Source organism: Oenanthe melanoleuca, chromosome 5 (assembly GCF_029582105.1).
Source record: "Oenanthe melanoleuca isolate GR-GAL-2019-014 chromosome 5, OMel1.0, whole genome shotgun sequence".
In the NCBI taxonomy this organism is placed as follows: Eukaryota; Metazoa; Chordata; class Aves; order Passeriformes; family Muscicapidae; genus Oenanthe; species Oenanthe melanoleuca.
Window position 1 is genome coordinate 834287 of NC_079339.1, and position 24630 is coordinate 858916.

Genomic DNA, 24630 nt, shown 5'->3' on the forward strand with positions numbered 1-24630 from the left:
CATGATCTTAAAATAGTCCAGTGGATTTTCTCTCTCATCAAGTGAGTGAGGCAGAGAGAAGGTGCCTGGGGTAGAGTTTGAGTGTTGCAAGACAGTGAATGCTCTTCTAGGAATAAACTTCACGCCAGTGGCCCCAGGTCCTAAATGCATGCAGGAATATGTACAGGAAAAACAGAAGATAGCTGTCTAACTAGTCATGAGAATTAGATCCTGAACTCTCAGCTCACTGTTCTTTAGTTCTTTCACCCCAATGGGGCATTTCTTCAAAAAAAGAAAAAAAGATGCTGTTCCCTTTTTTTATGGGGAGTGTGTTGAAAAACTGTTTTAAACAATCATAGTATCACCAGGGAAAAGCTGTCACAGGTTGCTGACAGTGTTTTTGACCCTAAAAATAACCTCAAATTTATTCATATAGAAAATAGTTTATTTTTGGCTGAATTAAGCATCTGGTTTTGAATAAGTATCTACTCTCTCATCATCTGCTACCTCCTCCTACTGTGTAAGCTCACCTCCTCCTGGGTTCTGTCCATGGTGTGTGATTATTGCTTGGTCCCAATACTCTGTCTCACCATTTATTTTCCCATTTCCCCTTTCCCATCCTTTCTGTTGTCTTCCTCCTCCATTCCCACTCACCCACCCATCATTTGCTCAGCTCTGTGAGCTGCTGCCTGCTAGGTGGTCGTGGCAGTCCTTGGTAAAAGAGAACTTTTTTGAAGGGGAAAATAAAAGAAAGAGGAAAGGGAATTTTGGTTGGGCAAATAAGCACAGGTGTGAAATCACTCTGAGGAGACTCAGTGAAGGGTCTGAGTGAGAGAAGTTAAGGCAAACCAGAGAAGGGAAGAGGATCATGACGTGAGAAGCTTGAAAGTGAAGGTGAGGAATTGTTGCCAGAAGGGATGGAGACCCTGCAAATGGATTTAAGGGAAGTCAGCATGTCAATGCAGGCAGCACAAAAGGCATTTTGTTTAGATGTTAACTGTGCTGGGGAATGGGCATATGGCAAACAGGAAGAGCACAGATGAGTACTTGTGCTGAGGATGACTAAGGCAGAAAGCAGCTGAGCTCTGGTGGCTGGGAAGAATGCTCTCCTGGCTTTTTCCCATTCACTTCTGCCTCAGGCTGCTCACCAGCAGCTTTCCCTGTTGTCCTGGTTTCGGTAATAAGGTTTGATTGCAAAAAAAGTGGGAGGGGAAGGTCTGAGAGCTCTCAAGAAGACGTTTGCCAGCTGTGGGGTTGACTTAGCAAGGCAGCACCGGGATGGAGTACAAAGCAAAGTTTGCTTTGCTTTGCTGAGCTTTATTGGTTCATGCAGATTGTATCTCATGGGAAACACGACCTGGTGCTGGGAATGGATGAGCTCCTGGCCCCAGTCCGGGTGACACATCTGGATGTCACACTTTTGGGGCTCTTCCCACCTAACAAAAGGGAGGGACTCCTCCTCCTCCTCTTCCTCCACCTGCACCAACCAGCCCCACGCCCTGCAGTGCAATGCCCTGCTCCTTGTCTTGCAGCTGGAATGCAATGGCTCTGCTCCTCTGCTTCATCCCACGTGGAACTGGGAACCTGAGCTCGGGGCAATTGCCACAGAGACAGACTTCTGCAATAACAGAGGGTGCTTTGTAAGTAGGGAACAACATCCCAGTGGTGTGGCACAGGAAGTTTGTGTGACAGGGACGTGAGACTGGAGATTACAGTCCTATAACAAAAATAAATGTTCCTAAATAAATGTAAAAGCTGTCCTAGAGCACTGATGCAGTAATAGTGGATCTACATATTAGTGGCTGTTTGTTGTTTTTTTTTGTTTTGTTTTGTTTTTACTCAGAGTTGGGACTGAATACATGAGAGACAGACACTATTCAAGAACTTTCATTTTGTCTCATTATTATATTCTAAAACCCTAAATTTAAAACTCTTCACCTTTGTGGAATTACACATTTCTGTTTTAACTACATACTAGTGGTTCTAACTTTATTACTCAAATTTGGAAATCTTCTCCAAGGCCTCAAGTCAAAAGCAGTGTTAGAAAGCACAGAGAGTTTAAAACTCCCAGGTTTCAGGGTTCCAACAATTCAGAATTCAGGGAAGGCTGGAGAATATCTGCAGAGGAAACCTTGCCCCTAGTCTTGTTTCTCTCACCTTATGGGGCTAAACCCAATCTAAACCCAAGATTTGTGCCACCAATTCTTAATCTGACTATGATCAATATTCCTGGTGGTTAGTTTGCATTTAAACTCTTTTTGTGACTTGGGAACAGCCCCAAAGTTTTGTGCTCTTTGAAGTTCCAGTTAGCCAAGTCAACACTGGGTGCCTGTGCTGGTTTCTTGTGTTGGTTCTGTCCATGTTCACATCTAGTGCTAGATCTACCACTATAGCAGTAGTGCTCACTACTATTCTTAAATTCTCTGATTCTTAATCCTAGATTAAATTTGACTTTGTTATTTCTCTCTCTCTGAACCCTGATTTCTGCAGCTACAGGGACAGGTTTGGGAGCCAGACAGATCTGAAAGGAGGATGGATGTTCTCTCATTGGTGACATAAGAAAAAAAAAAAACAACCTGATTATATAAATTGATGTTGACCTGTCAGGCTTTCTATGGATCTGATCCACTGGCTTAATTTTAAGTGTTTGCAGTAGCTTGAACTATTCTTCTAATTGAGGAAAGCTTAGCCAGAGCTCACTGCAACTTTGAAACAAAGACCCAAACTCATCTGAAGATGCGTGGATGATATTAATTGATGTTTAAAATGAATGCCTCTATTTGCAGGAATCTGCAATGCAAACTAGGAGTTTTAGAAAGTAATGCATATTATAATTAGGGCAAGCTTTTAAAGATGCTTTGAAGTCCTAAACATTTTTGAAATTCAAATGTGGGATGGAAATAAAGGAATCTACACAATAAAGGGGCATTAAATTATGTCTCCCAAAATTTCACTGTTTTATAGATGTAAATATATGCCATAATTAGTGGTAAGTAACATGAGGAGGATAGTTAAGTTTATTCCTATTCTTATTCAAAACAGCTGTGGCATGAAAAATAATGCTCCTTCTCTTTGTGATACAGTGGAACAAACAATTTACCCATGTAATCAGTGTTCAGAAATGGCTTGTGCCTGTGGTCTCCTCCCACCCCCTCCTGAATTTATCCCCATGTGCCTCCAGCCTTCTTAAAAGGTGCAGAGATTCTTTGTGCCCTTCATTCACACACACACAATTGCTGCTACTGCCTTTTTTTTTTTCCCTTCCCAGTCTTTCTTTCCTTCTATTTTTATGTGTAATTTATATTGCATAGTCCAGAACCTTGGAGTTCCCTCTACACACACACAGACAGACACACAGCTTGACTGGCAAATGATCTGCAGCTCCCAAATTTGGGCTGTGTCATGAAGGGCTCCATGGCCAGCATGCAAATGAATGCAAAACAAATCAGGTCTGGAGGAAAGGAGACACCCAATGTGCTTTTCCCCCCTCTGGCACAGGGTGCTGGGGAGCCACTGGAAAGGCTGGGAGCAGCTTGGGCTGTGCATCATCCATCACAAGGCCAACTGTGTGGCAGAGCTGGACACAATTCCACAATTCCTCAGTTCCTCAATTCCTCAACGTGCCAACAGCCCAGATGCTCCTGCTGGAAAAAATTGCTTCACAGTTTGGAATCCTGCTCCTTGGTGGAGCTCTGGAGAGGAGGAGGAGGAGGAGGAGGAGGGCAGGCATGGTGTGGGTGCATGAGTAACACACTCTCTACAGCCAGCAGCTGCTCAGACCTAGATTTGTTCATAAGTGAGTTTATTAAGTGATTCTTGTTGGCTACTGGCTGCCCTGGCTCTCCCCAGACCCCACTGCTTCCAGTAGGTGCTGTTTTCCTTCTACTCAGCAGGATGGATTGAGACTCTTCTCAGCAATTTTTGCTGGAGTTGCTTTTTTGTTAGCCAAAGCTGTTATTATTATTACACAAGTGCTCTACCCTCTGCCCCTGCCTGTAGCACAGAGCCCAAGAGCTCTTGGGAAAAGAATGGGAGGATGGTTTTTTAATTTATTTTTACTCTTTATTTTAGTTGCAGCCATCTCTCTTTAGGTGCAAAATCTAGCACACTAGCAGAGACTTCTTCATTTACTGTGTTGAACACTTGGTGCTCTTAATATGTAATATTTTTATTATTGACAATCTGTGCTTTATTAATGAATTAATCATGTTCTTACACTGGAGATAGGGTGCCAGAAATCTGAGTGCCTCTTCCACCTCCAAGTGCATTCAGCTAATATAAAACTCAGTGCTCAGAAATAAATCTCAATCAGAGTTTTACTCTTGAAAGTAAAGAAAAATAATTTAAAATTTCATTTGTGATTTTGGGTTCCCCCCCTGCCCAACCTCCAAATTGTATTGGTCTTTAAAACTCAGTGAGTAAACTCCTGTTCATCACATGTGAACATCCCATAATGTTTGAAATGCCATAATATTTGAATTGAACCTGTGCCTGAAATGTAGGAGAACAGCTGGAGACAGAGCACCACAGCTGGTAGCAGAAATAATGCACCAGAGCAGCACCCCAGAGGCTTGGCTGTTGTCACCTTTTGCACAAGGATCATTGGAACAGGAAATTATAAGAACATTAATAGGATGGATGTCTGTATTTCAGATTTGCTGTTATTGTATTTATGTAGCTCAGGCAGTGAACCTCACTAAGTAAAGTTTGCCTTTGGGCAATACCTGAACCAGAGCATCCCTGTCAGATGCTCAGTTGGGTAAAATAGACCCCCAGTAATGTTGATTTTTCCTCATTTGAGAATTATTCCAGTATTCCATGGCCATCAGGGTTACCAGCCCCTGCCTTGTTTCTCATTTTGCTTTTGCCTAGCTTTAGCTCTCTGCCTTTTAATGCCCTTTTTTTGCAAGATTTAATCTAGGAGAAGGCTCTTCCCCATGTAGCAGCTTGTAGGGTATGACAAGGTTGTGGAAAAACTTCCCTTGGAAAAAGTAAGTAGATGGAGTTTCATTAGTCATTCACTACAAAGGATGTTTTCCAGACCTGAAATCATTCTTGTAACTCTCTGCTGAACACTTTCCAATTTTCCAACATCCCTTCTAAAATGTAGACACAAGTCCTGGAATCAATACTGTAGTAAGGAGCTAAAGCTGAATACCAGGACATTCATTTATAACACAACATCTTCAACTCTCACAACTCTGGGTTTTTTTTGTCATAACCTTTTGGAGAAGTAAAAAACACAGCAAAAAAAACAAAAATTAATTTCATCAGTTTGAAAAATACAATGTAGCTTTCAGATGTATATGTTTAGGCAAATCCCTTACTATTTAAGCCATAATAATATTCTTAAGTCCTTAAGACAAAATTGTTGTAGTACTAAAAGAGGCTTTGGTGAAGCCTTCATTTGAGAGTGTTTGCTTGCCAACTCCTATGATTTTTTAATGCTGGTGTTAGACTTTTTTGAAGAGTCTTCAGCTTTCAGCAACCTCAGCAATTAGCTGAATATGAAAACTGTTTACTAAGAGAAATCTGTCCTTCCTTGAAAAGGATGCTAGACTCAAAAAAAAATAAAAAAAATAATCAAAGAGCAAACAAGTAAATAAAGATAATTCTCATCTATATGATCATCATGGGACTTTTGCAACCATGTTGTGATTGCATAAGAGGAAATCATGACAATTGAGTGAGAGTTTCAAGTGTTGCTCTCTGAAACATCAGCCTGGGTGTGTTGTGCACACACATCTCCAGTGGTTTCAGCCAGGGCTGCAAGGGGACTGAACAACAGGGTGACAGATGGCCACACATGTTCATTCTTCAGGTTAAATGTCAGCATGCAAATAGAACTATTAGATACTTCTCTTTTTTATTTTTTTTTTCAGTGGGCTTCAAAATCAGAAGGCAGCAGATAAAAAGTTATCCTTTTTTTAACTCTGAACATTTGCAACTGCAGCTCGAAATGCAAGTTCTGTGCAGATGGTGTTTGCTGAAATATTTTGCTCATATCTGAAACAAAATGTTACAACAGTGGTAGCAGCAGGAATAAATTCATTTTAAGAGTTTGCTTCTATCTGTATTATCATTAATTGCATCAGTGCAGTTGTTTCAGCAGAAATCCTTTTAGTTCCAAAATTCCAGTGGCACAGCAGTGGCTGCTGCAGTTTGCTGTGTTCAGCTGTTTGCCATGATGTTTGTTCAGATGTTTGCCATGCCTCCACTGTGATAGCAAATTGCTCATTTACCACCAGCCCTGAGCAATTCCTCCCTGCTCCCTGCTCTAGGTGCACATTGAACATTAACTGCTGGCCTGGCACGAGGCAGGTGCAGGGAGCAAGGAGGAGCAGCAATAGGATTTCTTCTTCTTACCCAAAATACCTGAGTGTGGGGCTGCTTGTGTCACTGTGAGCAAACCTCAGGAGGCTGCTCCACTGATTAATTGACATAGCCAGCCCCAAGTAATCTTAGACCTGTGTCTTCTCTGCACCACAGGCTAGCCCAGTGTGTGCTGTTATCAGGATATTGCCTCAGAAGCCATGCCACAAATAAGCTACAGACACTAAAGAGGATTAATGAATTGTGGCCAAGTTAAAAATTAAGTAGCAGTTGCAAATGACCTGAACTGTGGTGAGTGCTCCACACTAGAATCATGGAATGGTTTGGTCATAAGGAGCCTTAGAGATCACCTAAATCCAGCTGGTTGCTCAAAGCCTCTTTCACTCTGGCCTTGAACACTTCCAGGGATGAGGCATAGGGTAAGCACAGCTGTAAAAAGGGTTTTTAAAAGGCCTGAGGGTAAACATGAAGGTACCTGTCAGGTATTTTATGTTCCATTTCTGTGCTAGGAGTAGAAGCAAGCAGAGCTAGACCTGCAGGTGACACAGCTGCAGAAATGCCTTTCCCTGCTGAAACGCTCACCTTGGCATGACTTTCAAGCTCAGGTGATTCTTTGCTGTCGTGCTGCAGTAGCTGAGCAGCTATTTCCACATAAAAGGAAAGCCCTGCCCACTGTCTCCCTGGGCATCAAAGCTGTCAGCAGGGCTAATGCCTGAATCAACAGATCCAGCTGTGCACATCCCCAGAGCCTGCCTGTATCCATGTTAGCTTTCAAGTGCAGGGCTTCTGACAATGGGTTTGTCATGTCCAAGAGCAGAGTGGCAGAGCAGCTCCAGCCCTGCTGCAGGCCTGGGGTGGATGGGTTCAGCAGGTCACCTGTGTGCTGGCTCTGGAGCCAAATTAATCCTGCTGTGCTCAGGGCTTGGCACATGAATAATTGAAGGCAGCGCCGCTCCTCGCTTGATGCTGCGAGTCTTGGTGTCTGATGCTGCCTGCCAGAGGCAGCTGGATGCTTCCTGAGGCTGCAGGGAGATGCTGGGAGGCAGCAGATCCTTGCAGCAGTGTTTGCAGGAGGGGGGCACAGCTCTGTGCACAGGGGATGTGTTAGTTAGGGTTGTGTGCTCCCTGGAGTTGAGTTTTGCTGAATCAATGCTATATGGCCCAGCAGAGCCTTCTCAGAGCCTGTGCTGCCCAGCTGTCCCCTCTGCCATGAGGATTTCCTTGCTTTAAGACAGCAAAAGGAGAAGGTGAGCTGTGGCCTCCAGAGAGGGTGGCTTGGCTGAATTTGAGACAGCAAGGCAGGTTCACTTCAGAGGGGTTGGCTCTCATGCCTTTGGCTCCAGGGATTTCAGCAGCTGCCTGCCAGATAAGAACATCACCTGGAGCCCACAGAAATACTGGGACATCTTTTATCATCTAAAGTTTGAATAAATTGCTGGTTTCCTGAGGTTTTTACTGCAACAATTGGGCAGCTACTCCCCTGACAGACTTTTTCTTCTGTCACTGCCATCACCATTGAGCTCCCTGCCCTTATTTCTGAAAAGAATGGTGAGCTAGAGACAGCTTATGCTGTTCACAGTGTCAAGTGAAAAATCAGATCTTCACCATGCTTTCCTTTTCCCCCACAGGCTGACTTAAACTGCAACATCCAGGATGACACAGGAGCGTTCTACGGAGTCACCAGTCAGTATGAGAGCTCAGAAAACATGACAATCACCTGCTCCACCAAAGTCTGCTCCTTTGGAAAGCAAGTAGTAGAAAAAGTAGAGGTGGGTGTTGTGTGGGAGGTGTGCCTTTAGTCATTTTTTTACCTTTCCTACACACAGACCTGTGTGCTGTGGCCAGGTCTCTGGTTGGTTTGCTCTACAGTGGTGTTGCAGCTGGGGGCTGAGCCCCAGACCCACATCTGTGGTGTACAAAACAGATTTTGGGGGGGAATTTTAGCCTAGAGCTGAAGGTTGAGCCTTTACAGATGTCCTGGTCACTGTTTCTGCCCTTCTTAAACTAAATACGTTTTCTAACCATGGTGACCATAAAAAAAAATTAAAAATAAAAAAGGGGTTTTAATAATTTCCATTATTCCAAGCTTAGAGAAAGCCAAAAATCCTCATAAACCACCATCTGAGCAATTGGTGCTGGAGAGCAGAAGTCCAAGAGTCACAGCTTTACCCTCCCTCTGCAATCTAAGTCAGTCTGGTTTTCTTCCAGCTGTAGTCCTACCTCTTTCTGAAGTTTATAATGATTATCAAGTCATGCAATAATATATCTATGTTTGTATGGGCACACTTGAGCATAAATTCTTAAGTTTATTTTTGCTGTTCCCTTTGCAGACAGGTGCCTCAAAACTTCTGTAAAATCATCTTACCACTGTTTTTGGCTTAGTTCATTTTTACTCAGTTTGGGGCTTTATAATCCTCATCTGTTCAGTTTGTTAATTTGCAGGTTGGAGAACAAGTAATGATGATATGATTTTTGATAATTAAGACCCCTTGTATTTTTAGCAAGGCATTGCATAGGTCAGGCAGGGAGTCAGCAAGCAGGTGTGTTTGTGTGTGTGTGTCTGAGCCACTTTCTCTTTTTCCTGTCTACACAAAATAAAGAGAAAAACAGATTTACCAATCACTTTTTTTTTCTGTTTTTGAGTTCTCAGATGCTAAATGGTTTTTATTTTCCCCAGACTGAATATGCAAGGTTTGAGAACGGCCGGTTTGTGTACAGGATAAACCGCTCTCCCATGTGTGAATACATGATCAACTTCATACACAAGCTGAAGCATTTACCAGAGAAATACATGATGAACAGCGTCTTGGAAAACTTCACAATTTTATTGGTACGGGCTGCCTTGTCTGTTTTTCCACTTCTAAGACACTCTCAGGCTTTCTTGCTCAGCTTGTAATGTTGGGAACCAGCTTCCAGATCCCTTAGTCATTGCTGCTCACCAAACCAACCATCCCACTGACTCCAGAGTAATTCTGGAGCTGGGTGCTACAGACGCTCAGGATGAAAAGGCTCAGCTGGCTGTGAGTGTGAGCAAACATCTTTGTTATTTTCCACAGATCTCAGCTCACTTCTCAGTTCTTTCCATTCAAGTCTGGGGTTTGGAGAGAGCCTGGGGCAGTGACTTTGAACCTTCACCTGGTGCGTCCCTGCCGGGGCTCGGTTACGGCGCTGCAGGTGTCAGTGCTGCTCATTAGTTCTTGGGCAGGGAAAACAGGCAGCAAACGCCCAGCAGGTGACCTAAAGCACAGAGAATGGGCCATGTGGTGGCCTTTGAGCCAGATTCACCCAGTGACCCAGCTTGCTGTCCCTGCTGCTCCGTGGTGGCACCTTGGCCAGGCTCTCCGAGCCAGGTGTCATCGCCGCCAGGGGATTTGGGCAGGGCTGAGGTGGCACGAGCTGTTGGAACCCTGAAACCTCTGAGTTTGGAGCTTTCTGTGCTTTCTGACACTGACCCCCAAGGGAACACTGCTTTGGACTTGAGGCCTTCCAAAATTAAGTGATAGAGTTAAAATCACGGGTGTGTAGTTGAATAGAAGTGTGGGGTTTCACATGGTGAAGGGTTTGGAATTTGGGGTTTTAGAATATAGTAATAGGTATGGGACATACCTAAAGATGGAGGTTCTTGGGTGTTGGCTCTTCTTCCTTCTTGTCCCTTCTTCTTCTTGGTTTTGGGTGGTAGTTTTTGGTTGGATACAAGTGTTGGCTGCACAAGTGTTTAATCATTGAGTCAAAAGTATAAATAATATGGGTGTTAGCTTTCAATTAGATAGTTGGGCCTTAAAAGACCTTGTAATGAACAAGGTACTCTGACATTTTCTCACTTTTAGCTTGTTAGCTGTAGAACTCACTACACTCTATATAAGAACTAATAAATGAGTCAGAATATGAAAATCTGTTCCTTGTGCTTCAATCCTGACTCTGAGAGAAGGCAAAAAAAAAAAAAAAAAAGAAAGCAGCCACTAACATGTGGTGCCACTAATAAGGGGCCACTTCTTGTTGCAGCCCTGCTGTTTCCAGGTGTGTAATGCTGTGTCTGCCTCTTCCTTCCCCCACGCAGGTGGTAACAAACAGGGACACACAAGAAACCCTGCTCTGCATGGCTTGTGTGTTCGAGGTGTCCAACAGCGAGCATGGAGCACAGCATCACATCTACAGGCTTGTAAAGGACTGAGCAGTTATTTATATATACACTTCATTTCACTTCTTTATCAAAACACAGACTGTAAACCTCAACACTAAGTGGCAGTGCCTCTGGCCCAACTTTCACCCGCATTTTTCTAAATCCTGTTTTAGTGAAGTCATTTTTAATGTGTTCATATATAATTGTAGCTGTGAAATTCTGGTACAGTTGTAAAAATTATTTCTAAAACTAAGTGTTCTTCAAATTTGTAAACCACAGTTCTTTGGGAAGACTGTATTTAAGAACCTAATGCCTCTGTCTGTGGAGGCCTATTTTTAATTCTGATAGAAAAATGTATGACAGAGCATTTGCCATGGGGAAAAACTGACAGCGTTTATAAGAATTTATTTTGGGTTTTTTTCCAACATGAAATACTTGTTTTACAATGCAAGTGGAATTGAAATGAATCTTTAGCTATAACTGTAAATGAGTACACAAAGTTAATAATCTCTATAGAATTATCTTTGTAACTAATTAGGGTGGAAGATATGGACGAATGTAATTCACTAAATTATTTTTTAAAATGAAACATTTTTCTGTTTGAAACCAAATGAAAAATATAGCCTTAAGAAATGCCTGATAGAAACAGACAGGTCCTAAAATTAGGCAAATTTTGTATTTTTTTCTCAACGCTAAAACTAATCTTCTAATCCATTAAACTTTCAAACAGGTATTGCAGAGAAAGAAAACATCACCCCTTTACCCCTAACATATCTAGTGTATTTTAAAAGAGTATAAAGTTGTATTGTACTAATATGAAAATTTGATTATTTAATGAAAAAGATGGCTCATTTTGCAATAAGTAGGTAAATACTGAAGATTTAGACTTGCATTATATGTAGTCTTGTGTGTGCAGTTATATTTTATACGGACAACTATGTTTTCTAAAACGTTGAGCAAAAAACTCTGAAATCAAGAGGTGAACAGAAACAGCTGACATTGCATCGAGTCATCCTCAAACTGAGAGCAGAACACTGATGTGTCTGAGAGAAGAGTGTGCACACCTCTGAAAGGATCAGCAGCTTTAATATCTGTGAGACACTAGAAAATCACAACCAGCATCAGGCAGAGAGGATTGGAAAATGGAGAATTTTAATTTTTTTTTCTCCATTTCCTCTGAATCGTGGTGCTCTTACACCTCTCCCCAGTTGTATCTGGCAAAGACCTGATCTGAAGCAAACACAACCTACCACAAGAGGTCTGCTGTCCTCTTGGGTGTGCTAAATTCAGGGAAGGCTCCAGGCAGAGAGGCACAGCTGGAGATACTGGAATACTGAGAGGATTCACACCTGAGCTGGGGTCAGCACACCTGAGAGCAGCAGTCTCACCCCTCCCATGCAGGACTGAGGGTGCTGCTCAGCTCCTCTCCTCCTGCTGCCCCCCCTTGCCCATGCAGAAGTTTTTTGGGAAGGTGCTGGGCCAGCAGAGGCTTCTCCAGCAAAACATTTGTCTGAAAGGCTGCCCGACCAAGCACAAGCCACCTTAGGGATCAGTGATGAGTTATCAGCAAGGAGGGCTCTTGGGAGAGTCTTTTGCAGTCCTGACTCAAAGGTCACATTTCCCTACCCCTTCTGTATGTTCCTGTAGTGCCATACTCTTTCCCTGTTACCAAAAGTCAATTTAGAGCAAAACCAGCACAGTCCCCATGCACAGTTTAAGCTTAGAATTTACTCCCAGGCCCAGTGCTGTAGTCTTCAAACAAGCAAGTCTAATTCTTTTCTATAAAATGATATTCCTGTTAGGACTGTGGAAATGTCTGCACTGGACTGGAGCCTGGGGGAGGTGGTGGGTCAGACCTGGGCCATCCCTGGCCCAGGTGAGGTCTGGGCTGCAAACATGCCCAAGGAGAATGGAGACTGCTTTAATCCCTCAGCCCCCATGGGGTGGGTGCTTAGGATGGTGGCTGTGATGTCTAGCTCTTACCTGCTCATGGATATTAGGGCTGGTGACCTTTCAGCTGATCCTGGTCCATGGCAAGGTCTCTTTTGTTTAACACTAACAACCACATCAGGAGAAGCACTGCATTGTAACAGCCTAACGGTAGCCCTTTATTCTAAGCACTTGGTGTTACAAGTCAAAAACTACTTTTTGGTTTTTGTTCTAAAGTTGTCTTTTATTTAGGGTTTGAATTGTGGGTTTGGTGATTTTTTTTTTTTAATTTTTTTTTTTAATAACAAGCAAACTCTTTAAGGCATATAAAGTATGTAAGTCAATTTGCAAAACCAGGTACAGTTTTGTTTTTTGGTTTTTTTTTTAATAGGATCTGGCACACTACATATGCCATAACTATAGGGTGTAAACAGTCACAATGTTTAATGGTTTTCACATATGTAATGTTAGGGAAGCTACTTCCATTGTCTTTTCTTTACACTTCTGTAAATGACCCATACCCTGTATATGTTAATTCTTAAAAGCCTTAATCCTTCAACTGTTGAGTGTGGGGTGTGTAGTCCAACAGGCTGCCTGTAAACTGTGAGCTCTTTTGTAAGCTGGAAGTACTTATCTTGTTGCTGTTACTTTTTTGTAGGAACCTTTTAATTGAGAGCTGCCAAAGCATTACAATATGCAGTGCCTTAGCATTATATTAGAAGTACCTTTTAGCCTCTTAACGTTAAATTTTATACATCGTTTTATTAATTGGTTCCATTTTTAAAATATCTGTATTTTTTCCCCCCCTCTGCAGAAACACTCTTTGACTGCTTGGTCTAAACCAGCTGTCTGTACAAGCCAGTCCCATTGCAGTGAGATGCCTATACCAAAAGGAAAGGTTACAGACCCCTAGTTCTCCGTGAAAAGTGAATTGTATTAATGAATGCTGCCTTTTTAAATTTCATGACCAAATAATTAATTGTGACTCTTCTGCACTCTAGCATGAAAGTGCCTTTGGTTTGAAATTCCAGCTTAGAAAAGTGCTGCCATAATAATGACAATTTGTAGAGAGACCAAAAATATTTAGTTATCACCGTAATGCCTTTGGTTTATTGGAATAAGTTGAATCTACAGGCCTCCATTCACAAAAGAGCACCATTCATAGCAAAGGGATTTTGCTAATGATCAGCCTGCTGAAGAAAAACCTACTGTTTGCCATTTCTGACAGCATTGCAAACCAGCAACTGATTCGTCTGCGATGTAAAAATGAAAATATTCCCATTTATATTCTCTTCATCCTGTCCCGCATCTGCATAACGAGAGATCCACCTCCTACAGAATCCCAGTGGACAAACACGGCTCCATCCATCTCCTCAGTTGGTGTCTGTGAAGATTCTTTGCTCAGACAGCAGATTTTGTTTACAAAGTTGTGCACGCTGAAGGTCAGGTGCAGAAAACAAGAGGGAGGTGGAGAGCTGAGGGTGGTGAGGGTAAAAGAAATCGTGTGGGTTTAAACATTGGAGTGTCCAGTGGGAGCCTTGTGGGTGAACGTGCTGCTGGGGGAACTCTGGCCAGCACACTCAAAGCACAGGGTTGTTTTGTTTTCCCCCAAGATGATGTCTTGGGGAAAAGAAAAAAAAAAAAATTAGCTCCTCTTAATAATTTGTCTGTATTTGATACCTTCTGTGAACGGGGGCCAATGCTCTCTACCACAGCTGAAATCAATGGGAAGAGGAGCAACATTTAAACAATTTTAGAACAAATATCAGCAAAACCAAAAGCTGTCAGAGGGATTATATAGTTGTGAATACGATGTTAACTTGATTTTTAAAGTATTTGATGAAAACTAAGATTAACTTTTTATATAGAGAAATATTGTGACACTGTGTGGTAAATATTGTGATAATTCAAATTCCCTTTCTCTAAAATATTATTTTTGTTATTCCTTCGAGGTCTAAATCTCACTTACCTCTGTAAGACAAGTTGAACTCAACGAGACTGAGGTAGGGCAAGGACCTACACAAAGCAGGACGTACATTTTCAGTTTTTTGCCAAACACTTTGGCTGTGCTAGCCAAGGTCTGTGATAAACCACACCTCTGTCTCATTCCAACAAGCCTGATGGTACCATTTGGGGCTGTTCCAAACCGCTACTGACGAAGGTAGTTGGACTTACTTGAATTCCAGACCGGTTTTGTTTAGGTACTGCACCACTATTTGAAGGAAGCGCAGAGCCCGTGCCCGTTTCTGTCTCTCCCCCTCCAGCACAGCCCCAGCTCAGCTGTGCAGCAGCCTGTCCCTGGCTGCCATGGCTGGGCTGTTGGGACAATGAAGGCTGTACACTGCTCCTGGTGTACCTCGGCGCCGGGTGTTCGCGCCGCGCGAATTCCGCGTCTATTTATTTTCCCCACTCGGAGTCCCTGGGGTGCTGCTGCCTGCAGCAGAGCCCCTGGCAGTTCCCTGGAGCCCTCAGCCAGCCCCACTGAGAGCCCTGGTGGTGTTCCCCCCTTTCCTTTCCCCGTGAGGATACGCCTGCCCGGGCACAGGTGAGGAGGAGAGCCCGGCTTTGTCCTTTGCTCAGGATGATCTCCTTTCCCCCTCTTATCTTTCACAACCAGATGTTTAGCTCCCCCCTAAGAAAGATTGAGGCTGGATGAGTCAAAGTACAAGAAACATCTTCACCTTTTTAACTTTTCAGGTCATTCTTGCTGAGATCATGTAATTAGTTTTAGTGTGTAAATTAAATCTTAAATGCACTCAGTTGACTAAAAGGAGATGGATCCCTGTTACCTCCTTACAGAATATGTGTTTTTGTTTTTTGTTTTGTTTTGTTTTATGGGCCTCTGATTCAGGCTCATGACTGCAGACAAAAAATACAATATGTGCCTGAAAAAAAAAAAAAAAAAGACAAAAGAATTTTATAACATTGAAAACCTGAATAGCCTTTAATTCTTCAGTACATTTTATGTAAAACAGGTTGGGTTTTTGTTTTGTTTTTGGGGTTTTTTTGCCATGTGCATTTGTTCACATTTGTAAATGACTTAATGGAATTCTCACTTTATGTTTATTTGTGTAATGTGTATAAAATGGGTTTGTGACTTAAGCATATTCATATATGGTCAGTGGTTACTTTAATATTGTACTGCTGCTGGTAACTTTTGATGTAGAACTTGCCTTTTGATGATAAAGTACCTCTAGATTAGACAGTGAGGGAAGGCTCTTGGAAAAAAAAAAAAACTGAATGTTCTCCAATGTTTTCTTAACATATTTGCAGAAGCTTTCAAAAGGAGTTTCAGTCAAACCTCTTGGCAGTACAGTATTCTTGTATTTGTTATTGTCTGTGTGTAGGTACTGGTACCTTTTTTTTTTTTTTATGTTTAAAATGTTTTAAGTGTTGGCTTTAAAGTGAATTTATCTTTAGTATGATAGTAATATGAAAATTATAGGTTTTGTGTGCAGAGAATTTTTTTATAAAGTGCTTTGTAAAAAAAAAAAAAAATGTATTCTAGCTTTCGCGGTACATATGTGTGATAACTTTAATATCCATGACAGTTAAGTGCAATTATTTCATCACTCTAAAAATGCTATTTTTGTGTCGGTTACTGCAGGTGTTTTCATGTCTTTGCAAAGTGACACATTTTGATGCCTTCTTGATAAAGTGGTAGAATTTTTGTAGCTTTCTAGAAACTTTGTATTCATACAGTATCAATTGAAAATAAAGAAAATGAAAGTGTTTTGTGCATTTGGCGTAATCTCTTCGGTCAATCTCTTCTTAGTGCTGGGTTTAGCTTTCAAAATCCTTTTCCAAAACAGCACTTGCAGCAATGCCTTCCTAAAGGTGCAAGGGAGATGCAGCAGGAGGGATGGCACATCTGGAAGCATCATCCCAGCTCTTTGTGTTCCTTCCTAAAGAAACCGTGGTGGATTTTCGTGGAGCATCGTTTAAACCACACCCCTGCAATAGGAAAAGCCACCCATCTCTCCTAATTCCAGAAGCAGGAATGACCTGTCCAAAATATTACAGAATAAACAGTGCAAATACTTCATTAACTGAGCAGCTGGAGTGGCTGAGGAGCACAGGAGTTATCTGAGCTTGTTTCTTCCAGGACACTGAGCTCTGTGAGAGCTGAGGTCCTAAAAACGTGCCATGATTTCAAGAGACTCATTTCTTGTTTTTCTTAAACCACCTGCCCCTCAGCTGACAGCTGCACCTGGTGTGATGAGAGGATGAGACAGGATCAATTTGCCTCCTGGATTCACGAGGTGAAACCACCTAGCTAGGGGGAAAAAAAAGAAAAAGAGAATAAGAGGGATATCCTGGATCAAATAAAATCAATGGGGAAAAGGCCAGGATTTGGTAGAGGATACAAAAAGTACATCTGGCTCATCTTCCATGGGGGAGCAGTGGCTTTTGAATAAACCACATGCCCCTCCCACACTCCCCAATTCTCCTTTGGGTGGCAGATGTTCCACTGCTCTTTTTGAAATGCCAGCAGAGCACCCCCGTGTGCAGGATGAATGGGTGAGAACAAGGCACAGATATGGTCTGTTTTCACCCTGTTTTCTCCTCTTTGTTCCCATTAAGTACATGGCTTCAGCCCTTTGAAGTGCCTTAGCTGTTTCTAGAAGCAACCTGCTCCTTAATTAAGGTTCTGCTTCCTAATTAATTTAGGTTGAACCCATAAATCTTCCACCTTTGGGAAAATGTCATGCAGCATTTGGGGCTGGGAGTCCCCATGTGGTGTCACCATCAGGTTTTTTTTTTTTGAGGAGCTGGTTTCAGTGGGAGCCACAGCCCCTCCCTGGCAGAGCTGGTTGGCATGGGCAGGGATCAAAGGAGCCAGAGCAGCTACTCTGTGCCATTCTGTGGAGCACAGAGTCCATGTGTGGACTTTTCTGTGGATTGTAATTTATTATTTATTTATTTATTTATTTATTTATTTATTTATTTATTTATTTATTTATTTATTTATATTTATTTTTATTTTATTTATATATTTAATTTTTTTTTTTTTTTTTTTTTTTTTTTTTAAGCTACAGCCTGTCTGACCCTTAAGAATCCAGGAGCCATTTCACACTCACAAAGCCAGGAGTGGAAGGAGGGCTCAGAGCTCAGCAATGTGTGGGCAGATGCCTGCAGTCCCCACACACACAGCTCTAGCTGTTCATCCCAGCCCTCACTATTGTTGTGTGGGGCCCCTGGAGCAGCTGGGCAATCTGTTACCCCAAACAGAGAGCTTCAAAATGTTAATTTTTAGTTACTGCCTTGGAGGGATGGTGGCACTGAGCTGGTTAATGGCTGTGAGTTGTTCTGTGGCTGCTGATGCTCCCTCAGAGGTGGTAAGGGCAGGAGGGAGTGGGTAAAGACTGTACTGGGGCTGAAAGGAAAAGTGTACAAACCCACAGTGCAGTGGGTGTGAGAGAATGAATAGCAGGGCATTGCTTTTCAAAGAAAATCCAAAGCTGAAGACGGGACAAAACAGGAAAAGGGAGGGAAAGGATCATCTAAAGACCACCACCATCAAAACACTGTCCATCAGAAGAAGGCATGAGAATCAGAGTCAAATAAAACAGACAAGCATTCACCTAGGTAAATATAATTTGAATTTGCTGCTTTTTGATTCGAGGTTTTTTTTCCCCTCCTATATTAATTTTTATTAGCCCTTTCTAGTTTAGGACGTAGCTTCTTGAAGGGAAAGGGCTGCTGGAGATTCCATTCTTGTGTGCTTCACTGGGGAGACTCAATAATGACATCCTGCAGCCTCTGTGACAGATGGAGAGCTGCCAGCTCCATTTTGGGGGGAGAAAGGGCAAAATGAGCAATGGCCAGAAGAGAATCTGAAACAACCAGGTGAGCAAAGACACTTGAGTGTGTCTGCTCCCAGTTTTCCCGTCTCTGGGGATTTCTCAAGCCATCTTCTTTCCACAGATGTGTGTGTTTGGGTGCATGCACTGAGTCCATTACTGGGTTAGGTGGATGAATTTCAAAAATACTTTCCATACTCCTCGCTATCCTAGAGCTAAGAACAACATAAATGTGAAACCTTGATGTTATCAAATGGGAACAGAAAGCCAAAAAAAAAGTTGTTTAGTTTTTGTTTGTTTTTTTTTTTTTCCCCTAAACCTGCTTTTAAACCTCTTTATCAGCTTTAAGAGGTGTCCACACACAGAGTTTGGAGCCTTTGGCATCACAGCTCTGTTAAAGGCAGTGTTCCACTATGGATGGTGGTTGGAGCCATCAGAAAAAAAGCTGCAGGAGCTGTAATTAATATTTCTAAGACCCTTTTCATTCCTCTTGTACAGGTCAATGAGAGGATTAGTTCTTGCCTTGCAATGCACCTTAGTGCTCTCCCTTCTGGGCCTCCAGCAGACAGAGCATGGCAAAACAAACTTTTCAAACTTTCAAACTTACCCTCTGTTTGAACAGAAAGCAATGAGCTCCTTGAGAACCTGACTTTGCCAGGGGGTTGACAAACTACAAACTGATTTCTTTTTCTGCCCCCAAAAAGGTAAGTTCATTATTATAAATTTTATAGGTACATATTTAAAGATACTTTTCCAATTTTTTTTTCTGTTGGCTGAGATCAAAGAACATTTTTTTTTCTAGACTTATAAAAATTCCTTTCAGCTTAAATTATATATTCTCTGCAGTGTTATCAGAGATTTATTTTTTTTTTGCCAGATACTTTTCTTATCCTTCCACCTGTGATGTTGAACTCCTTAGTGAGCAAACGTTCCTACTTGGCAAAATGGACAAGAACAGCATCCAGGTTATAACCACTTCCTTTTTGACACAGCTTTATGTTAGTTGGAGGAGATGAAGGGGGAAATGGGGTCTTCTTCTTGTTGTTTGGGCCTTCCATAGGTTTAACATGAACCAACATGAAAAATTCAGGCAGTGAAGGACTAAATTCAACCACACTGCACACACATCACATGCCACAGCATGAGAATCTGATGGCTTCTCTGTGAAATATCTGTATTGCTTTTAGTGTGATTATATGGCATTTTTTATTAATATCAGAAGGGTTTAAGCTAAGCTTTTTCACCAGAACACCAGGATGGTGCAGCTCAGCTCTGGAGTCAGCAGCAGCAATGTGGGAGCCTCTGGATTCACACTGCTATCTCCTGCAGTGATCTCCAGTTTGGAGGGAGGAGGAGGTGAGTAATGACTGGGAGGTGCCCCAGACTCACCAGGGACAGGGGGGTGAGCCCCAAGGAACGGGGAGATGTGGGGCAGGAGGGACCCAACTCCAAACTCCCTCCAAACTCTTCTTTTCCTGGCTTTCATCTCCCAGATGACAAAGGACAGTGTCCTGTGAGCAGTAATCACATGAAAGGGGTGCCTTGAGACCTCTGAAAAGCTATTCTTGATCACCAGCTCCACAATCCCTCCTCCCTGCACTGCATGCAGAGCACTCAGACAGAGCTATGACATCAGCTTAGATTTTATTTTTTTCTATCCCACGCAAACAAAACACCTTCCCATGAAGAGCATCAGTGCTGGAAGTGGCACAAAGGTAACAGGAGCTCCAGGAGAGCAAGGCTAAGAGCTCAAGAGCCACTGAGAGCTGGTCAGGAAGGCTCTCCTTGTGTCCTGCTGCAGGCCAGTGTGGTTTCTCAGCTGGGGAGGAGGTGGGAGGAGAACTCCCCACCCCTGCAACCTATAGCACCCAGGGAAAAAGTACAATGGAGGAAATTATCTTGGAGGTACTGGAATAGCAATGGAAAGGAAGAATTAGCCATAGGGATTAAGTCTGAAGATGAAGCTGATGAAGCAGGAGGTAGGGTAAAGGCTGCTCCAGAGAACTGCAGAGAAGGATTTTCCATCACTTCTGGTCAGGAAAATAAAAAGGCAGAGCTGAAATCAGTGTTGGTCAGCTGGAGATGTGTCTGGGAAAGAGGAATGAACCCAGAGGACCTGGCTGAGGAAAGACTACAGTGTTCATTACCATGAATTAATTTGTACATGACAAATAAGCTGGTAGGGAACCACTGGGTGGTGGAAGGAGAGAAGAACATCAGATAATACCTGAAATAATGAGAGACCAGGTGCAGAGCTCTCAGTGTTTGAGTAGATGGATCACTGAAGTGACCACTACCAACATCAGAAGTTTCTGCACAATTCAGGCTTCCTTGGGTGTGCATGGGAAAGCTGTGGATGCAGCAGCAGACAGGTTTACAGACAAGAAAGGTCTGGGAGGGGGTGGAGAATTCAGATTCCCTGTGAAGGGAGATGGGTGGGAGGTGAAGGGGAGCAAGGAAATAGAAGCCATGCAGAGAGCCCTGCCCAGTCTGTGTAAAATGCCCATCAGCTCCAGGAAGCAGCCCCTCCTGGCTGGGAGAGCAGGCACTGTGAGGCTGACAGCCCTGCAGACACACACTCAGGGCTGAGGAAACAAAACATCACCTGGAGCTGGTGTGGACAGGCAGGTATTCCTGTCTAAGAGATGGGATCCACTACAGAGGGGATCTCTGGTTTTGTCACCCCCAGAGTGCCCAAATAACACACAAGTGGGGGTAGGGGGTGCCCAGTTTCTTTAACAGATAGAAAGGGAGGAATTATGTATAAGATTCAATTATAGGTACTTATTATAGGCAATTATTTAATCACCTTTTTTGTTCAGAGGTGAAATCCAAAGATGCTGTTTCAGCCCTTAGAAAAGTGCTCAAGGAGAAGCTGGAAATCTGGATTCAGAGCATGTGCTGCTGAGCTCTGCTGAAAACCAGGATACAGCCCTGGTGTTGAGAGTGCACAGCCCCACACGAGGGAAAATATAGGAAATATGTAGGAAAATATAGTAAAGGAAATGATGGGCATAGAGAGAACTTGGCAAGAGCCAAAGGAGTAGAAACTTCTCTGCCAGCAAGTGAATGAAAAAGCTTGAAAGTCAAACCAAGAAACAAGCCAAAATGTCTTTAAAAGAAGCATCCAATCTTCCATCCTTCCATTTTGAGATTGTAACAATTGGATTTGCCTCTCTGTGTGATAACCAAGCCGAGCTCTGTGCTTGTGTGAGGTGCCAGTTTGTGACCAGAACATCTGACAAAAAGGAGGGTTCTCTGTGTGCTGCTGCAATGCCTCTGCAGCAGGGGCTGCCAGCCAGGCTCTCCCAGCCCTGCTGGGCTCATTTCATGGCTCAATCCATTTACCTGCAAGCAGCAGGTATAACCAGGTTAGATAAGAGCATTACCACCCTGGGTAACCTTTGGACTTTGGCTTGAGGCTTCTGCTTTCCCTCCTGCAGAGAGCACCTCGTATTTCACTGTCTGCTTTATTTCCTTCTCCTTCCTTGCAGCTGTGCTCAGTACCCCACACAGATTGATTTTCCTGGAGGCACAAACAAGCAGATAGAATCCAGAGGAGGTTTAAATAAAGGGAATCGTTGTAAATGGTCCTTGAATTAATAAATATATATAAAGATAAATAAGAAGCGTGGAGATGTGTAGGACACACAGAACAAATCATGACCCATCTGTTCAGTGTGCCCTCAATGCTAGGATGTCCTGGAAAGTTTTCTGGACACCCTTGTGATCCCAGCTGGGCTACAGGAAATTTGCCACAGCACCAAGCCATTGAAGGATGCATCCCAAGATAATAAAGTGTGCCCAATAGGAAGAGTTTACCCTAAAAAGAACACCTAAAAGGCACAGAATAGCTTCTCAGCTAACTAAATTCAGGCTGACAGAACATGCACTTCCACTACTAATTAGCAGCAGAGAAAAGAACTACCAGTTTAGAGATACTCATGACCTGTAGGCAGAGGTGGTCACTGATTTTTAAGACATCCCTGAGTTCTCACCTTTCTTCCCCCCTCCCATATTCCTGGCAGCCACTGACCTTCCTTTGATCTGCTGCACACCTGGAGGTTTGTCTGCCTTCTCCTCTCTGGATCTGTGCTCAGAAAGAAGAGCTGCAGCATTCATCAGGAATAACTATGCACAGCAATTCCTTCTGAGTCTCCTTTGGAGAGGGACTTACCCCTTCCTGCCCAATCGAGAATATCAAGCAGGACTCTCAACAAAAGGAATTTGCTAAGATTTTTCATAAAATTTTTGGACTTTTCAGTCTTCTCTGGTGCACAGTCTGAACACATAAAGTAGAAATTCATGCATCAACGTAAATTAGGCCCCAAGATTGGAATTATTTCATTCACCTGAACAAAAAATACAGAAATGCCTGTTTGTGTCCCCCTTTCTTGCAGTCATCTGACTCAGAAACACAGATTGGTACTTGGGAACAGTTTGTATTGCTACCCCAGTTTATATGCATTTTTAGGAAGCTACCAATGTAAGTAAATGCAATCCATTCTCTTCCTCATTCTCTTGCAAATCTCTCCTTTGCACCAGCAGCATCCTCCCTGTCACTATCAGTTGTAAATCAATTAAACATTCAGCTCTGCTGAAAAGAGGGAGAACTGTCCCAGTTACCATAACATCTTGAATTCTTGACTTCTGCTAGTTCTATTTCAGGTCAACTGCTTACTTCTCTGTATTTCTCCACTGCCAGTAGAGTAAGCCATGTCCTCTCCTGGCTTCAATCTGAATTCTGTCTCACCTGGCCTGTATCACATAAAATGGGGTACCCTGTGCACATAAAATGACAAAAGCTCTGCCTCTCCAGGAGACCTCTATCAATAAAAATGAATTAAAAGTGCCACAGCTTTACTCCCAGCTACTGGTGAAGGCAGGTCACTGGAGGAGACTGACCTCAGCTGGAGTCAGACCAAGATCAAGGCCAAATGCCACAGAATTCTGGCCCTGCAAGATCTCAGTGGCTTTGCCAGCCTGGCAGTGCTGCTGTGCAGGGGATGGTTCAAAAGCTGAGTGAGGCACCTCAGTTGAATGACACAGCTCAAGGGAAACTGGGGCTACTGAGCATGTAGAAACCATCTGACCCTCCACAGAAAAGTTATTACTCAAAAGGTTTTTGTGCTTATCAATTAATCTGATCTCTGCTTAGTGCAGAAGGGTTTTCCTTTCTCTTTGAACTGAATCTCAATGTGTCCTTGCATGAAGAGCACAATGAATTTCATGCCTATGGCAAGGGCTGTTTGAAGCACTGTCCTTTGTTCCTAGAGCCATTTCCAGGGAAGGTGAAGCTGCAGTGTAGAGCACTTCTGGTTTTATCACACCCCCCCTCTGCTGCCTCACTGTTTGCTCAGGGGATGACACTTGGGTGGGCAGGATTTAGCACAGACACAACCTGAGGGCAGAGCACAGCATTTTAGGACAGCTGTGAGACACAAATCCAAAGATTTATCTATTCCTTCACCTCCCAAAAGTGTGCAAAGACAAACACCAAAGGCACAGATCCCACTGTTGGTGTCAATGCTGCAGAAATAAAACTGTCCAAGTTCAACCACAGAAGCTTATGGGGACTTATGAAAACCAGCCCACCCTCAGGGAAGTGATTTTCAGCCAAATATAAAGGTGTCATTTTGGCTGTTTTTAAGGTGCCATCCAGGAAGGGCCCCTCATGTGCAAATTTTTTGATTTTTGATAGATGCAGGAAGCTTTCCAGGCCACTCACACCAGGGTGGCAGCAGCACAGGCAGCCCATGCAAAGGGTTGGGTTTTTTACCAGCATCTCTCAGCCACCCTGAGGACCAGGGAAGCATCACTATTTTCCAGCTCTGCCTTTACTGAATAACTCAGCTAATGGCATCAGATGAAGCAGTGATGTTCTGATGTTTGGCCAAGCTGTTAACATTGTCATTCTAGCACATTTTAACAAGTACAGGCAGGCCTGGGCATTAGTCACATCTCTACAAACACAGTGGTGGTTTTTTCCCTCTTTTTCTTTTCTAACCTAGCCATTTTACCAGGCTTCAAAGCCATCAGTGGAAACAGATGTGTGAATGTTATAAAATTACTCTGCTGCATCAGGGTTTTTTATGGCTTTGTACAAGGTGTATGTCAAAAGACACTTCAGGCCAGAGGGCCAAGTGCTTTGCATGGAGAGAAGTTAGCACAAGGAATTACTGTGCAATGAGCAACCAGCCCTACCTAGATTTAAAAAAAGAAAGGAAGAATAAAATAAATACTAAAACAAAACTATCTACCATGACTTAATTTCAGTTCCATGTATAGGCACACTATAAATAAATAGATAAATAGTGACATGTATATTCTGCAGTCTGCAAATTGATGCTGGTGGGTTGAAAGAACAGAACTTCATTGCTTTGTCACAACCTCACTGCTCAACAGGTGGCCCTGGTACCATGAACTGTATCCTGGAGAAGGGATGTGTGGGATGTGAATTCTGCA

The 24630-nt window shown here is 43.0% G+C and overlaps 1 protein-coding gene across 2 annotated transcripts in view; it reads left to right on the plus strand.

The window, feature by feature from the left end:
- Nucleotides 1-16093, plus strand: part of TEAD1 (TEA domain transcription factor 1) — a 109167-nt gene extending 93074 nt beyond the window's left edge. For both annotated transcript variants that reach the window (XM_056493903.1, XM_056493904.1), the window contains 3 exons: nt 7941-8081; nt 8990-9142; nt 10370-16093. In XM_056493903.1, the coding sequence (XP_056349878.1) occupies nt 7941-8081; nt 8990-9142; nt 10370-10483 (408 nt within the window). In that variant the 3' untranslated portion in view covers nt 10484-16093. The remainder of the gene's footprint in view (nt 1-7940; nt 8082-8989; nt 9143-10369) is intronic.
- Nucleotides 16094-24630: the final 8537 nt, after the last annotated feature.